We start from the raw sequence: 18,605 nt of genomic DNA on the forward strand, positions 1-18,605 counted from the left end.
TGTTTCACTCCAACACATACAGAGAGAGGAGACTATCACAGCACCAGGGCTTTCTCCATAACCACAACAGCTGCCCAGGTGGAGCTGGGGTTCAAATCTGGGCTGCGAGCAGAAAGGCCTGCTCCCCCAGGTGAGCTATCCCTGCAGCCATCATTTTATGATTACCAAGGGCTGCATACTTTGATGTTTCCTCTTCATATCCATTCTCCTGAATGCTTTTAAAAATCTGGGTCACATAAATGTTGAGCTAAAGAAGCCTGACACCAAGAGTACATATTGTGTGGTTTTATTTACATAAAGGTCTAAGTCAGTCAAAACTACCATCTAGTGATAGAAGTGAAAAGAATGGGGGTGGTGGCTGGGATAGGGGTATAAGAGCACATATGCTGGGTGCTGGGAATGTTTTAGGTATTGATCTGGGTGGAGGCTTTTTGAGTGTACATACGTGAAATTTATCCAGTTACAAAATTACTTCTTTTTAAAGTTTTTTTTTTTAATTATCTTTATTTGTTTATGGGCTAGAGACAGCCAGAAATCAAGAGGGAAGGGGAAAATGGGAGAGAAAGAAGGAGAGCTGCAGCCGCGCTGACCGGGGGTTTGAATTCATGTCCTTGTACACTGTAACACGTGCGCTCAACAGGCACCACATAATTACTTCTTATCATCATAGTTTTGCTTTAATTTTTAAATACAGATAACTAAAACAAAACAAAGAAAAAAAAGACAAAAAAGACAAATAAGACAAAAAAGACAAGACAAAAAAGAAAGAGGTAAGGGTTAAAACAAACTGGCCTGACCAACTAAAAAAAGCATTAGCTAATTTGGCCATTATCTGTGAACTCTAAATATGCTATATTTCAAACATATATACCTACATAAATAATTTAAGAATCTGCCCAAGTCTTAGAATAGAGGCAAACTGGATTAAAAGCTGGTGAATTAGAAGAAAGACAGGCACAGCTGCACTATGCCTTCACAGGAAAAGGCGATTTCTAATTAATCAGCATCAAGCTCAAATAATGACTTTTCTCTAGGTATCCACTTACTCATGCAGTAAGCATAGAGCGTCCAAACATTTTGCTTTGGAAAATTATGAAGCCCTCAAATATCCAGAAACAAAAAGGCAAATCTTTATGTCAATTATGAAGCACAGAAGCTCATAACACAAAAATGCATACGACTAAGCCAAAACTCTTTCTAATCTAGGAGCTTACAATGGCAGCACTAAAATTAGCTTTAATGGGCAGGTGCTAAAAAGATCTGCTAACAATCAAGTCCTGAAGAAAAACAACAGTCTAAAGTCCTAGCTAGGGAGGGAGATTTTATATTTTAGAACAGCTATGTTGTTTTAAAGTAAAGGTCAATGCTGAATGCAAGTCTACTTATAATTGTGTACAGCTAAACCACGTTTTCTATTACAGTGTTTAAGATGTGGGTGTGTAGAGTCTCTATTTCACTGTATTGGGAGGAGAGAAGAAAGAAGAGAAAAGCAGTAACAGAGTAAGACTACAGCAAGTCAGATTCATTCATTCACAGATGCCTACAAAGAGACAAGTGCAAGCATATTAACTGTAGCATTGTTTGTGATAGGGGAAAACATGGAAATAATAGAACAGCTAACATAAAATGCTTATATAATACAATAAAAGGGTTATATTATTAGACCTATATAGCAATTTGGAAGGATCTCAAAAACAAGGCTGAATTTTAATAAGCTGAAGTTGCAGAGTAGTACATTAGCATTTATTTAATACTTATAAGACACAGCCACATATTATTATGACATATTTGTGCTACTATAAACATTAAATGACAGTAGGCCATGGGGTTGTTTCTGGTTGAGGTTGCAGGGGGGAGAAGAGGATGGGGAGGGAGAAAAGAGGATGTTTAAAAAAAACTTCAACTACACTGTTATCTCAAAATATAGAAGCTACAACGGCAACACATGGTAACAGGTGTTGAATGCAAATGATGGGAGCATAAATGATTTGTTCTTTTTTATGCTATTTAGCGAATTACATGTTTCTCCAAATTGCAAAAACAACAAACAAAAACAAGTATATCTTTCTTTTCCCCATTCAGAGTAACCTAGAAACAGTAATATATAGCTCAAGCAATATATAGCTTTGGTCTGGCAGCAAGATTTATCATGGAGCCTTCTAAAGCTAAGAGAATTGTGGAAACTAATTTGAATAAAGGGGGACATACTTGGGAGCATAATAAGTATCATAATACTATAACAAGTATCATAATACTATGTGAACATTTACCTGTGTTGTTTCTTCAATTCTCAGAAGGTGGCAATTAAACACAAGGAGAAAACATGTAAAGAATAACAAGATCCTACTTTTTATAGCACAATCTGGAGAACAGAAATAAACCTGATTCAAATAAGTAATCTATTTCAGCTCACTTCACATTCAGGTCAGAAAATAGAGAGCGGTGGTCACAACTTGATCTTAGTGGATTACTGCAATGCATCTGTTAATCATTTCAATGGATTCCATCTGAGACAAACTCAGGAAGCAAGAACTATTTTAATATCATCCTAAAAGATGACGCTACCTTGGCAAGTTCAGGCAGGTAGCTATCTAAACCGGAGCCAGGACCTTCCAGTTTACTTTGTTCATCGTCTAAAAAAAAAAAGGAAAACACATTAGGTTAAGTCAATTGTAGAAGAATTGGTTTTATTTAAGCCAGAGTACAAAGGGCCTTATTTCTTCTGTGTCCTCAAACTCAGTGGTTTTTGAGTCTGTAGGCTCAGAAAGCTGGAGTGTTTATGAACTACTGATGCTAGGCCCAGTGGAAAGGGTTAAATACTGGGGTATCAGGAATATCATGACATATTTTTCTGTTTTTCTGTGCAAAAATGCATCATGATTTTTTTTTGACAATCCAATATTTAAGCACATGTACAACACAGATATTGTCTAACCAAGGTTGATACAAGCTATGAGTACCAACGTTAATGCTAACGAAAACTAGAACAATTATGTTCAGTACTACTTTGATACTGGCTGTTGAGATACAGTATCTTATTTGAACTTTCCATTAACCAGCAGGGTCTGTTTTAAATTCTTATTTCACAGGTGAGTAAACTGAGTTTCAAAAAAAAAAAAAAAAAAGTATCTTGTTCAAGGCCTCAAACTGGAAATGGTGGTGCTAGGACTCCTAGAATGCAGCGCTTCCTGTCTGCCTCCAGAGTCATGGTTCTTCCAGTTACATTTCCTTATAAGAATGATATCAAGACAGTAAACTATGATGCGACTAAATCTTTGACAGGTTATCTGTAAGGAGCTTGCACCTACCCCTCCTCTTGTGATAGTTCTTCTGCTATCTAGCAGAGAGATAGAGATAGAGAGAGAGAGAGAGAGAGAGGGAGGGAGAGAGGGGGAGAGAAAGGGAGAGAGGGAGAGTGAGGGAGAGGGAGAGAGAGTGACAGAGGGGGAGAGAGTGACAGAGGGGGAGAGAGTGACAGAGGGGGAGAGAGTGACAGAGGGGGAGAGAGTGACAGAGGGGGAGAGAGGGGGAGAGAGGGGGAGAGAGGGGGAGAGAGGGGGAGAGAGGGGGAGAGAGGGGGAGAGAGGGAGGAGAAAAGAAGAAACCCTGGAGAAAGTCCCACTCACCATCATGAGAGTCTCCATTTCGCTTTTCTTGCATTGCAGCTTCGAAGTTGAGTTGCAGGATCTTGTTTAGAATTGTGATCCACTCTTCCATCTCGACTTCACTGTCTGCTGCTAAAAGATAACTACTTTTGTCTTGCATCTTGAGTTCAAAAGCAAAACGCCTCACCTTATTGTTCTGAAAGGAAAGGGGGTAGAGTGATAAGTTAGAGGAACTTGGACAGACTCAAAATGCTCTGTTTAGGGTAAGGAGGCAGAGCACCTGCCATACAAGCGTGAGTTCGATTCCTGGCACAACATGAAAGTCTAAAAGAAAACTCCATGGATGATAGAGTGCTCTGCTCTCTTGTTCATAAAAAGTCAAGTGAATTTCTCCCCTCACACACAATTATAACAACAAAAAGATAAAAATGGGGGCAATGTAAGACCTTGATTTCAAGCTATCCTTTTTTTCTCACTGTTTCCTTATGTACAAATACTTTTTGTCCTTAAGATTCTAAACTGGTTTCCGGGGGCCGGGCAGTAACACAGTGGGTTAAATGCACATGGCGCAAAGTGCAAGGACTGGTGTAAGGATCCCGGTTCAAGCCCCTAGCTCCCTACCTGCAGGGGGTTGCTTCACAAGCGGTGAAGCAGGTCTGCAAGTGTCTATCTTTCTCTCCCCTGTCTTCCCTTCTCTCAATTTCTCTCCGTCCTATCCAACAACGATAGCAGCAATAACAATCATAACAACAACGATAAAGAACAAGGGCAACAATAGGGGAAAAAACGGCCTCCGGGAGCAGTGGATTCATAGTGCAGACACAGAGCCCCAGCGATAACCCTGGAGCAAAAAAAAAGAATCAAACTGGTTTCCTCTGGGGTCTATTTTACTTTATTTTACTTTATTTTTTATTTGTTTTGAATAGAATCAAAGAGAAACTGAGAGCAAAGTGGGAGAGAGAGGCACCTGCAGGTGGGGAGGGTAGTGGTGAAGGGATTGATCCCAGGCCCTTGTGCAATGTAACAAGCATGCTCCATTGGGTACACCACAGACTGACCCCTACTGTCTACTTTAAAGTCTGAATTTTAGGCATGTCTTTGTACTCACGGCTTTAATCAAATAACTTATTTACAATATCCAAAAGCAATAACATAAAAAAAAAGAACCAACACACTTAAACCACAAGTTTTAGAGCTTAGGTTACAAAACGAGTAAGAATCAACTATGTTAATTTTTTGAAGTTTCAAATACAAGTCATTAGATGCAAAGATCATGAGGCACATCTAAAGAAAGAATATGTACAGCTATCCACTGAGGTCAGAACTTTAGGTTCTGAAAGGCACTGCAGAGCCAGAGTGCTATGTTTATCAGTCATCTGAACTTCATGCTGAACATGGCCATGAAAGGAACTACTTCCTTTCCAAACAAAAATGTCAAACAGAGTTTTGTTTAAAACATTTTTAAAAGGTCGATGGCAGAAAATTCAAGTAAAGACTAAGTCAGAAGGGCTCTTAAAGAATACAAACTCTCTGACTTCGGGATCTCACACCAACAGTGAATTCACTGCGATGGATAATTTAGTCTGGTACTCCTGACCTGATTCTGAGAATATACTTTGATGCAATTTGGCTTCTACCAAGGCTGGATTAATTAGCTAAGACATCGTAATGTGTCAACTCTTGATGCAAAATCATCTTCAGAGAACACTGAGTGCTGGTATCATCTTGATGCAGTTCTCCACCAAAAGGGACCCTATACCATGCTTTTTGAATTAATAATGGGGCCAGGCAGTGGCTCACCTGACTGAGCGCAAGTTACAGTGCACAAGTGTCTGGGTTCAAGCTCCCAGCCCCCACTTGCAGGGGAAAGCAGTGCTGCAGGTGTCTCTCTAAATCCCCTTCACTCTTGATTTCTCTCTGTCTTTATCCAGTGAGTAAATAAAGCAATAAACTTAAATAAAACCAAGGAAAACATTAAAACTTAAGTCAATAACCGTAATTTAAGATGCAAAGATTTAACTAAATGCTTTGCTTGTGGCTTCCTTGAAAAAGTCAGATGTTCTGGGAGCTCTGATCTGGGAGTGGCAGGTTGCAGCACTGGCTAGGGTAGGAAACAGCTGTTTCCTTCAAATGAAGCCACTTGTCTTCCAGTTTATTAAAGTCCCCAGCACTTCCCATTGTCCATCACCAGGTTGCCCCACTTACTTAATTTAACTGCCTGGCTCCTGCAGACACCTGGTTTTGGACCCTAACTTCCACTGAAGACCACAACGAAGTAACGGGGTGGGCATGCTTCTCCATCACAACTACTGTAAAACCGGATGAAATGATGACATGACTCTTTTCAAGCATTTGGCAACTATAATACCTGACCGATGGGAATAAATGAAGTGAGCCCTACCATCACCCCAATACTCTGGGTGACTGAGGTCCCGAGGAGACAGGCTTGCTAAGTCAGAGAGACTGTCAGTTGGTTAGAACACACAGGAAACAGAGATCTCTGCATGAGATAATAAGATGAAGACTCGGTAGGAATTCACCGTCATATTTTCCTTATTTCCTTCTATTTTGTTTTTACCATGGCACAGCTCAGCTTTAGTTTTTGGTAGTGTCAGAGGTCAAATGTGGGACCTCTCCCACACAAGTCCTGTGTGCTGCTTCTGCACATCTCCCAGAACTTAGATCTTCCTACTTGTATCTTAGGCCTTGACAAAAAAAAAGTTTAACCAAAAAAAAAAAAAAAAAAAAAAAAAATCAAGGTGAGATAGCCTACATCGTAGGTCACTGAAATAAAGAGAAAATAATGAAGAACAAGGAAAAAAACCAACATCAGGGGGCTGGGTAGTGAAGCACTATATTGAGCATATACATTCCTACATGCAAAGACTTGAGTTCAAGCCCCCATTCCCCTCTTGCAGGGGGAAGGCCACGAGCAGTGAAGCAGTGTCATCTCTCTCTCCCCTTCTACTCTTGATTTCAGTCTGTCTTGATCCAATAAAGTGTTTGACTATTTGATATAAATTAGTATGCTGCCTGGATTCACATGTAGTTTAATTCTAAGTACACACTTTAATACAGAAACAAGTAGATCTTTCAGAATGGCGCAAACCCCAGAGCTGTATCTTTAACCTTAAGCCCCTGGCACTACACAGAACAACCTTTCTTATAGGACAGTTATGGGCTCATGTCATCAGCCAACACTGAGTCATTTCAAGGGCCAATTCTCAGATAGTGGTGACTATGTCTATTGTGAGTTGTCAAGGAGACTCTTCACTAGTCACACAGGGACCTCTGTATGTGGGCCCCCAAGAGAAATGCCTGAATGATCTTCATTCTGAGACTGTTTGGGCAGCTCCGGACTAATTGGATTGCTTGTGTCTGTGTGCACTGCGCTTCACATTAAAAAAAAAAAAAAAGGGAGGGGGAGGGTCTCCAAGCTAGAAAGTGTGAAGTACAGTTTGACACCCACAGCAGGTCCTACGAAGGGTCTGAAGCACAGGCTTTGAAGCACAGGCTTTTCTCTAAGCCTAACTCCACTTCACCTTCTTGTCCCTTCCTTGACTCGCTTACTCTTCTGTTATTCAGCTCGCATTAATGTCTGCTATCTGGGGTCAGACACACGTTACTATGCACAAAGACCTGGGCTCAAGCCCACGAGTGAGGGAGTAATGCTTACAGATGTCTCTCCTTCTCTCTCCACCTCCCCCTTTATCACTGTCTCTCATCCTCTATCAAAAAGAAGGGAAAAGGAAAGAAAAATGTCTATGGAGAGCAGTAGGGTTATGCAAGAACTAAAATTTAGGGATAACCTTGGGGACAAAAACAAAGTATGCTATCCAGAGTTTTATGTCACCTTGTTAAGTTGTAGCCTTTGCTTCTTCTGGGGAAAGAAAAAAGGGGGGGGGGAGTGAGTGGATGAGTCTGAATGAATGAGGGTGGACAAATAAAACTACTAACTTTTATAAAAGTATAAAAGATTCCACAGCAACAGGCAATGGCAGTTCTTTGAGAGAGGGGAACGTAGTTATCCAACAGGACTTCCAATTTATCTGTATTGTTTGATTTTTTTTTTTTAATAATATAAGTGCAATGCCGGGAGTGGCTTAGTGGGAGAGCACATGGCTCTCATATGCAAGACCCTGGGTTCAATCCATAGCACTGCATGGGAACAATCAAAATGGTTGGAACTTCATGAACAGTGAGACTGTGCTTTGGCATCTTACTTCTATCTCTTAAAATATAGGTGCATAATGGTTATGCAAAAGCCTTTCAAGCCTGAAGCTCTGAAGTCCCAGGTTCAAGCCCCTGCACCCCCATAAGCCAGAACTGAGCAGTGTTCTGGTCTCTTTCTCGAATCTTTCCCTTTGTATCTATTCTTTCTCATTAAAATAAAATAAATAAAAATATTTTAAAAATAAAACTATAAAAATATAGGCTTAAATGCAGGCCAGGGAGATGGCTCAGTAGCATTACTCCTGTCCAAGGGGCTGAGTCTGTTCCCTGGCACAGCATAACAGAAAGAATAGACTGATATTTTCTGCATGTTAAAATTTATTTTAAGAATAACTGCAGCTGCAGTGGCACTGTAATGACAAAAATGTGTGATATTGGCTGAAAGTTTACCATATGCCCATACTATTCTAATTTCTTAACATGTATGAATTGACTTCCCCAACAACCAGGTTTACAGCTATCACTATCCATCTATAAGATAGATTTTATTTTATTTTTCTCTTCCTTTTCTATTATATTTGATAGGACAGACAGAAATTGGAGGAGGGAGAGAGAGAGAGAGAGAAAGAGAGAGAGGGAGGGAGGGAGGGAGAGAGAGAGAGAGATTGGCACCTGCAGACCTGGGTCCTTACCCATAATAGGTGCACTTTACCAGGTGCACTACTGCCCAGCCCCTCTGTAAGAAAAGATGAAACAGGCATCAAGAGGTTCAAATAATGTCTTTCCAAGGTTATGCAACTGCTAAGTGACAGAGAACTTAGTGACTTCATAGTGATTGACAAGATTATAAGATAATAAATAGGGCTATAGTTCCACACTACTCCCACTGCCAAAGTTCTGTACCCTCCACCCCCTGCCTAGGATAACCACCACAGTTGCAGAGCAGGGATATGAACTCACTTTGGACCATTCTTATGATCAGTATAAAGCTCTGCCATTTTACGATGCTACTGGTGATAAAAGTCATCAACTGAGATGCTATGAACTGCCCTAAATATTTCAGCATCTTAATTCATCCAATTATCTCATTTATCTGATTAAGAAAACATCCTCATTATCTGAATTTTATAGTTTAAAAGGCATCATGCAATAGCTTATCTCAAGTCATACTGCTAAAAAGTGGCCAAGACAGGTTTCAAACACAAGAACTCATCTATGTTCGAGTGCTTATGCCTATGCCAACATAACTCTAAGTTGTAGCTTAACTTGCTATAAACCGATACATTACAAGTCTTTACACATTTTAAAGCTAGATATTCTATCCCTACCACAAATGCTGTCAATTTGGGCAGTATTTACTTAAATTTATTTATGCACAGATGACACTTTAACACATCAAAAGAACAACTTGGGGCTTGGGGGTCGGGCGGTGGCGCAGTGGGTTAAGCGCAGGTGGCACGAAGCACAGGGACCGGCGTAAGGATCCCGGTTCGAGCCCCTGGCTCCCACCTGCAGGGGAGTCGCTTCACAGGCGGTGAAGCACGTCTGCAGGTGTCTTTCTCTCCTCCTCTCTGTCTTCCACCTTCTCTCTCGATTTCTCTCTCTTCTGTCTAACAACAGTGACATCAATAACAACAACTATAAAAAAAAAACAAAAAACTTGATGGTGAAACCTTTTCATACTTACCTGGACTACACCCATACAGGAATCCAGAAATATTGATCCTTTCGGCTCTTTGGAGATCTTTTCATCTTTATAGAAATTCAGATTGTAGGATCCATCACCAAGTTGAATCAGGTGGAAAAACCGCCTTTTAAATGACTGAGAGAAAAAGGCACACAACTCGTTTGCAAATAAAGAAGGTCACAAACTCTATGATAAAGCCTAACTCAACCCATATGTCAAAGCCATTTCAGTTCTCTCCAAATCTTTCCTGGCCAACACCCGGGGAACTGGGCGAGTGAATGCTGCATCACAGCACATAGTCCTAATGAACTTCAGCTCTGAGGATGACTGGCTTCACATCCTCAGGTCATCTTCGCCCCCCCACCCCCCGCCCCAAACTGGAGATTTTACATAACCTGCCAAGGCTGGGCTGTGAGGTCCAATTTGGGATACTGCACAGAAACATGGAAACTTTCCCAAATCCCCAGGGTTTTCTGCTCCCACAGAACAGCAACCACTCTGCCTCGGCACACCAAAGGGCTTCCAGCCGCAGGCTCACAGCAGCCAGCATTTCCCCTGATTGAATTTGCCTCCCCTCGCTCTGTTCTACCTCCTTTCCAGTGGTATTTTTCTCTTGCTTATCAACCGTGCCCCATTTCTCTTGTAAACTACTTTTTTACTCTAGTTTTACTTTTCTCTATGCTATCTTTCCTCAAATAATTTACTTTCCAATAAGTCCTCAATTTTTGCTTCATGCTAGACTTCCATGGAAGTGTAAGATTCTGCCCCTAGGTGATGCCCTGAGAGAAACCAAAGTGCCCATCTTCACAGTTAATGTGGGGAGGAGAGCCTACGCCATCAAATGTACCTTCACACCAGCCCCTGAAAGACCTAGGCACAGTGACAGTTGTGTAGGGGGAGGAAAGCCTGGACCATGGACGTGCGGGGTGAGGAAGATAAGGGAGGCAGCTTACTAAGCAGGCAACGTCACTTTGGGCAGGGAACAGCACACCCAGTCCATCATGAGCATCGACCCCAAGACCTAGAGTGTTGGTCTGCTTCTAAATTCTGCTTATAAGACCTTCTGTTTTGATCATCACATTAGGTTCGCTTGTATTACTTAGATGTGGTCTATTTACATAATCACTGTTTTACCTGGGTCCCGCCTTGCCTGCAGGGTATTGGTTTAATCCCCACTGGGTAGATGGAAGCTCTCTATGTTCTATTCATGCTCTTTTTTGCTCCGCCCCCTCTCCTGTCATTTCCTTTCCCTTACCACTTCCGGTGAAGAGATGCATAAAAGGCGATGTATCTGATTAATAAACGAGATACTGCTTCCCAGCTCAGCCATGAGTGCCTGGTTGTCTCTCTACCACCCGTGAAGCTAGCCCAGCCCGGCACTAGAGCTGAAAGAGTCCCGTCATAGAGGAAAGCAGACTGGGGGCTCCTTACCCTCATGGTCACACTTATGGCACTGTTCATGTTGCCTTTGTACAGCCACCCATGCTTGGTGATCCCACCCTTCTGAGAACCGAGGGAGGCAGCATCCTAGGAAAGAAGGAAAATGCCACAGTCAATCTCCTATTATTTGCTGTGAGTTTACCATTGAAAAAGGCCATCCAACGGGTAGCATTCTGCCCTCGCTAGACTGACCAACTAACACTAACCCTGACAAATCACTTCAGCGCCTACTCCACAGTAAAAGGGAGGGTTAGGCCTGAATTCCTGAAACTCTTTTTCCACTGAAAAAGCAAAGCTAGTTGCAGCCCAAATTTTTATCCTCAAGTGTTTAATGAGCCACAGAAAGCACATACCATACTTGACCACTACAGTTGTAAGGTCTCGTCTGGTTTCAGGAAAAATGTTTTCACGTTACACTCCCCTATAGTCAGAGAACAAAAGCAAATTCCTGGAAAACTTCCCAGAGGCTTAGTTCAGGGAAAGGTGAATAAAGAAAGGGAGGAAATGTCAGACAAGAGAGAGGGGAGATAAAATGATGGGGCAACAGGAAAGCAGGAAGGAGAGGCAGTGAGCCCCTCAACAGGGACAGAGGAAAGGAGAGTTGGACAAGAGACATGCTTCACCCCAGCTGGGGATTTGGGTTTAAGGAGGTGCCAGCTGCTGCTGAAGATGTTAGCTGTGTGTTTAAACAAACAGAATAAGCAGAGGGACGAAATGCAGTCTAGCAAATCTCCCACTGCACTCTGGCCCCTGCCACAGACTCTTCTGATCCATTGCCTGTGGCTCCGTCCTTCTAAAGCTGCGCCCAAACCCCCTTCAAAGCAGGTACTGTGGAAAGATAGAGCCGTACAGTGAGGTACCAGGCCACACCTCTATTACCAGTTTCTAGTTAGGACCTTTAGTCTCATGATCAAGTAGATGATTACAGAAATTATCTTATGTTTGGTTTGCAAGCATCTCAATATGAATGTTGGTGGCTTTATCATTGTTTGTTTTAGCAGTAATTGAAGCCATTCATCTGTCTAGAAATTTATAGTGTGTTTTTTTTTTGTATTCCCTTTCATGCATGACTTCCATGGGTCCTTTGTTCACATTGGTACCATTTCTTCAAGGTTTTTTTTTTTTTTTAATGGTCACTTACTTGTTCCAGCATCATTTTAAATTTTTATGAGAGAGACACCAAAGCACTGCTCGGTTCTAGCTTATGCAGTACAAGAGATGGAACCTGGGACGTCTCCCATACAAGTCCTAAGCTCTACTGCTAGTCTAGCTCTCCAGCCCTTCCCCCCAAATTATTTTAAAGCAGTTTCTGGGGGGTAGGGGAGACACTACCATAAACATTATTAAAATCATTAAGTGGTTGGTGTTATGGCTTAATTGAAAATTTGAAAATAAGTTTTTTTAAATACAATTTAAAATATTGGGGGGGGGTGAGAAAGGCAATGGTCGGGGCACTAATCTTGTATTAGGCCTCCTACCTCAGTGGACATGGTCACGTTCTGCATGCCTCTAGCCATAATCATTTCTCCAGTACCAGGGAAGTAGGAGTATAAAAATCAGATCTCTAGGGCACTATATACTTCTCTGAAGGCTGTCACTAAAGAAGCAATCACTTACAATCTCCTGGCTACTAACCTGCCCAAAGATATCCTGATGGAAAAAAAAAATAGAATTTAAGATCTAAGTGATCCTGATATCTTTTGACACTCTAGCCAAATCTTATCCAGGCCTTTGAAAATGATCTCAGAACAAATAAACAGAGCTCAAAGATGCAATGGCTAAGTAGTCAAGTTGAAAGAGACTTTTTATTTCATCAGTCAAAGAATACATCTTTAAATATCTTTGCATGTGTCAAGAAACAAGCCCAATCTTAGATCAGTTAAATGTTGGTAACTGTCTAGTCAATCTTCTAAGTCTGCAAAATTAATCAGATTTTAAATCTCCAAGCAATCACCCTACCTCATCTTTGTCGACCTCCTCATCAACTTCATAGACATGAACTGGAAGTTTATCCAACTTGGCCACTTTGCTTTAAAAAGAAGAAAAAGGCTTATTTTAAAATTGTGCAGCAATCCAGAGAGATGTTGCATCTCTTGCCCCTTCAAAGGAACCAGTATTTCACAAGCCAAAACACTGGCCCCCTTGAATAAATAATAAGTCACTGTCATTGCTTTTCACACTATGTGCACTTACTATGCGCATTTAACTGGGTGCACCACAGCCCAACCCCTAAAGTCATTGCTTTTCACACTATGTGCACTTACTATGCGCATTTAACTGGGTGCACCACAGCCCAACCCCTAATGTCATTGCTTTTCAAAGTGACTGATTCAAGGACAGGTGGCCTCCAAACATGGGCAGAACAGGCAGCAATTGTTCCTGGGGGTTTGATGAGTAAATTATAATGGAAATGTTTACTGCTAAAGACTTGACAAAATAACTTTATGATGCTGGTGTAAGAGAATGGAAAACAATGGCCCACTCTTTAAAGTGATTGGGAACTACAAGGTTTTGTTTTGGTTTGGTTTTCTGTCATCACTGGGATTCACCACTCCAGCCTGACTTCTTTAGACTTGACAGAGGCAGAGAAAGATGAGAGAAAGACACCATTGCGCTGATGCTACTCCATTGCAATGGGGCTGTCTCAAACCTGGGCTGTGCACATGACAAAGCAGCCACACTATCCAGCTATCTTGCCGGCCCCAGTCATTTTTTAAAGTAATATCGATTCCAGAAGAAGAGAGGCATGAACACCTGTCCCAGACTGTAACGTACCAGAAATTGCAGCCCCATGCATCCAAGTCCTCCTCTCTACCACCTGACCACCTCTCTGACTTGGGGGAATCATAGTCTTAGGGACGGTAACATCCACTACAAAAACACAACAGGAGCGCAAGCATTTATTAAACAGTTAGGTGGTGTACATTACGCTGTGTGTGTGCTATCTCCTTTCATTTTCTACAAGCCGGGGACTGTTAAGACTGTTTAAAAGATGAGGAAGTGGGAGTCAGGCGGTAGTGCAGCGGGTTAAGCGCACGTGGTGCAAAGCAAAAGGACTGGTGTAAGGATCCTGGTTCAAGCCCCTGGCTTCCCACCTGCAGGGGAGTCACTTCACAAGCAGTGAAGCAGGTCTGCAGGTGTCTATCTCTTCCCCTCTCTGTCTTCCCCTCTCTCCATTTCTCTCTGTCCTATCTAACAATGATGACATCCATAACAACAATTGTTGGTATCTTCTAATTCTGCTTTTAAAAACCCCTTCTGTTTCATTTGGTTTAAATCCCCCCTGCTTAACACTGTATTCTATTTACATAACCACTGTATTCTATTTACATAACCACTGCCGTCTATTTACATAAATCACTTTTATATTTACATAAAGCACCACCTTCCCTCCAGGGCATTGGTGGTTTAGTGGTAGAATTCTCACCTGCTCCACCCCCTCTCCTTGTCACACCCTGATCCTCTCCTTGTCACACCCTGATTTTCACCAGTCACTTTTCTCTCCACCCTCTCTGTGTCACATCCTGTTCATACCCTACTTGGGAAGTATATATAAAGACAACATTGTTCGTTTTAGTTAGTTGTTAGTTTAGTCTAGCTTGGTATAGATTGCGCTGCGTCCTGCATGAATAAAGAGATACTGCGTACAGCTCAACCATGAGTCCCTGGTCGTCTGTCTCCCGTAAGTGAAGCTCAGCCCGACAAACAATAACTACAACAATAAAAAAAACCTACAAGGACAACAAAAGGGAATAAGTAAATATTAAAAAAAAAGATGAGGAAGCAGAAAGTAGAATAAATAGACAATATAGAAGCTACAAGGAGTCAGGCGGTGGCACACGTGGTTGACACACACCTTCAAACTCCTGGTCCCCACCTGTAGGGAGGAAGCTTCTCAAGTGGTCAGGCAATGTGGCAGGTGTCTCTTTCTCTCCCTCGCTGACTCCCCCTCCCTCAATTTTCTCTGTTCTATCAAGTAACACTTTTTTTTTTAAAGGAAAAGAGGGACTAACAGGAGGGGATTCATCATTCAGGCACTGAGCCCCAGCAATAACCCAGGTGGGAAAGAAAGAAAGAAAGAAAGTAAGAAAGAGAGAGAGAGGGAGAGGGAGAGGGAGAGGGAGAGGGAGAGGGAGAGGGAGAGGGAGAGGGAGAGGAGAGAAAGGGAGAAATAAAAAGAAAGAAAAGGAGGGAAGAAGAGAAAAAAATATATGCTACACTCATAGTGACTTTCACAAATATCCCTCTCATTCTCATCACAACTGGAAACTCCTATAAACGCCAAAGGGCAAAGCCTACCAGCAGTAAAAGTATGTTAAAAAGTGTTTCAAGGTCTGTTCTCTTTTATTCTTGAGAACAGCATGATGGTGGCTGGCTGTGAGTGAACACATGTTAATTCAATCAAGTAGGAAGAATTCAAAAATGCCCCAGTGAATACAGGGTAAATTTAGACCTGGGGAGCACACCCATCTGGAGAAGATAATGCTGGAAGGGAGTGTTCTCAGCTGAGGTTTAGAAGGAGGCAGTAGGGAAGCTGGCTGAACACGCCTAAGGAGCGGCTGAACCACACAAACAGAAAAACAAATAGCCTGGTCCACTGTGAATTGAGTAACTCAAGCTCCTGAATGCAAAAGCAAAGACACACACACACAGGCACATATTAACAGGGTCTCATTCAGACCTTTCATTTAGTGATAGTATCTTTTTAAACAATCCATCATTATTAACTTGTATTTTCCAAGTATTTAAAACTGTCAAAGATACCACTTTATAACAGCTACCCAGGTATGACATACCTATCCCTAGATCATTTTAATCACCACTAAGCAACCCAAACATACTTGCTTTTGTTATAGTCTATAACAAGTTCTAACTTTGGAAAAAACACTTGCTTTTTTTTTTTTTTTGGTTACTTTTTAACAGAAAATTTATTCCAGGGAAGATTTTTTTTGGTTTGTTTCTCCAAAATATTCTTTTAAAAATAAAACACTGCAACATATTTCCATATACTTACATTTTCTTTGTCATTTATTGCGTGCGTGTCATCGATTGCACATGTGTGCATGCACGTACGCACACACACATACACACACACACACACACACATACACAAACTATTTGTTTTACTGGTGGGACACTGAACAGGATCACTGGATAAGATTAAAGTGTGCACTTGTTTACTAACTACTACCAGTTCCCCAGAGCAGCAGGTTTGAGTTCTATTGTCAAATACTCTGTAAATGATAAATACCCATTATACGTATAAACCATCTATAAATGTTTTCTCTAATTACACTGAGTAATGAAGTTGTAGTACTCCCCAAACAATTCAAGTACAAGGAGTGTTTTTCCCTCTGTGTTTCCCCTGCCTTGTGTGGTCTGACCATTTACTCACTTTGGAAGCTGTCGAAACTCTCCTGAATAATCTTCATATTTATAGTTGACAAGATGCCAGTCAGAGTTATAAGTTTTGATGCACTATTAGGAGGGGGAAGAAAATAAAAAACAGAAGATATAAGAGAAAAAAGGTAAGTGATGACTTTTATACAAAAATTGGAAAGGTTTATGAATTCACACCCATATAAATACAAAAAAAAAAAAAAATTCAGCTCCCCCCAACCCACTCACACCTTGAATTCCACCATGAGGTTGCTATGATGCTTAAGAACCAGTGAAACATTATCTTGGGGAAAGGGGTGACTTGTTAAGAAGTCATGATCTGAAAGCACATTTTATACAATGTACTATTTCAGACTTGAAAGCACTCAAGTAATCACGTGGCCTCAACTAGAACCTGGAAGTGCATGGGAAGTGTGACCCAAAAAACAACTCCATGGTATTTACTGATAGAACAACCAGCTTTGTTACTGGCTGATACATTTGCCTTCATTTTTTTCTTTTTTACTTGTAAGGGTAGAGTGAAATTATTTGGAAGTTATTAAACTCCAGTTCCAAGCAGTGCTATGGTAATTCCTGGGGATACACATGCATGCATGTATAGAACATACAAATTACGGAACACTCCACTGCCAAAGATTCTGCGGTCTCACTAACCTCCATGTCCATATTAAACTACTCTGCTAGTGACAGGGTCAATGAGCCAGCCTGGTGTCTTCATTCATCTCTCCACTGAGCAGTATATGGTGTCTTAAGATTACAAGGCTGCATTCATCAGAGTTTCAAATATTAATGGATCAAAAGTCAATGCATGAAGTATTTGCTTTCGTTACCATGAATAATTTAAATAATTCAAATAATTTACTGTATAGTCAGATCGTTACTGTACACACATGTATACTATTTTTTTTAAATGAATGGATAAGTGAAAACGTGTAGATAGAAATATTTAAGGATGACCTTGCTTACTTGACCCTGGTTATATCTAAGACTATGAACAGTTTCGATTCTGTTCACTTCACTGCATTCTTTATATATAGTCAAACTTTAATTTATCTGTTTAATAGTCCTTGTGAACTTTTTGTCTCTGAAGTCATGAAAATTTATAGCAACAACATTAAGAGCTTCTTCTGTGCTAGGTTGTAATATTAAGCACTTAATTGGCAAGGTTGTGGAGGGAAGATGATTTTATAATATCACTCTGAAAGGTAGAATAAGTAGCAAAGAAGGGTTAAGAACAGCATCAGTGTAGCAGAGCTGAATGACTTTTCAGCTCTTTGCATTCTTATGAGCACTCTTTAAAATCTCAAGTTTCTAATTTAGAAAAATAAGCATCCACACTCAAATTACATTTCAAAATAAAGATATCAATTGCAGAATTATCTATAACTCTGGGTTTTCTGACTACTTTGATTACTTTTCTGGGTCTGTTAGCACAGCTGCTGCATCTGATTACATAGGACACACTCCTGGGGGCATGCCCCCATTCTCCAACAGCAGCTCTCATGACTATGGTGGACTTTCATCAAGCACTGCAACTCAGGTTCTGCTAACAATCTCCAAAATGGCCTGACAGTTATTCACAAGTATAAAACGTACTTGTCTGATTTAAAAACAACAAGCACAGATGTACATAATCAGTGCACTTATCCATAAAATACCTTAATGTCCACATTTGAAATAGCTTAGGCTAAATGGATAATAAAGAAAGTCATAATGCTTGAGTATGTTTGAATGTAAGAAACTGCAAAAACAACCAGGTAATGCAGCCAGTCATTCTTTTAGTAAGTTATTCTTGGGGTTGGGGAGATAGCAGAGTGGTTAAGCAAAAGATTGTTATGCCTGAAGTTCTGAGGCTGCCCAACACCACATAGGCCAAGGTAAGCCTGTCCACTCTAGGTAGCTGTGCCTTCTAATGAAGACCAATTAAAATAGCAATATTAGGATGCCATTGAGATTTTAAAAAAACTAAATATGTATTTGAAATTTTCAGAGTGTTCTCTCTCATCCTTCTGAAAATGTAACTGATTGCTTTTCCTCCTTTGTGATGATGTTAGTACAACTAATTCTGGACAGATAGCACCAGAGAGGTTTAAATGTTTATTTCAGAGCAAGGCATAGTCAAATTGAACCACAGACAAAATCTGGCCTGTAGTCTTCTTTTATAAATAAAGTTATATTGCAGCAATGCCACATTCATCCCTTTACATATTACTTGTGCCAACAGTCACATTACAATTCAGAGTGGAGTAATTATGACAGAGGCAATAGGACCTTGAAAGCTAGAAATGTTTACTATCTGG

At 40.9% G+C, this 18,605-nt stretch overlaps 1 protein-coding gene across 17 annotated transcripts in view; it reads right to left on the minus strand.

The window, feature by feature from the left end:
* Positions 1 to 18,605, minus strand: part of DOCK9 (dedicator of cytokinesis 9) — a 324,795-nt gene that overhangs the window by 129,492 nt on the left and 176,698 nt on the right. For all 17 annotated transcript variants that reach the window (XM_060191793.1, XM_007521919.3, XM_060191796.1 and 14 more), the window contains exons 4-9: positions 16,301 to 16,383; positions 12,865 to 12,934; positions 10,897 to 10,992; positions 9,466 to 9,600; positions 3,627 to 3,801; positions 2,566 to 2,633 (exon numbers count right to left, since the gene is read on the minus strand). In XM_060191793.1, coding sequence (XP_060047776.1) covers positions 2,566 to 2,633; positions 3,627 to 3,801; positions 9,466 to 9,600; positions 10,897 to 10,992; positions 12,865 to 12,934; positions 16,301 to 16,383 — 627 coding nt within the window. The remainder of the gene's footprint in view (positions 1 to 2,565; positions 2,634 to 3,626; positions 3,802 to 9,465; positions 9,601 to 10,896; positions 10,993 to 12,864; positions 12,935 to 16,300; positions 16,384 to 18,605) is intronic.

This window comes from Erinaceus europaeus, chromosome 5 (genome assembly GCF_950295315.1).
Source record: "Erinaceus europaeus chromosome 5, mEriEur2.1, whole genome shotgun sequence".
Classification (NCBI taxonomy): Eukaryota; Metazoa; Chordata; class Mammalia; order Eulipotyphla; family Erinaceidae; genus Erinaceus; species Erinaceus europaeus.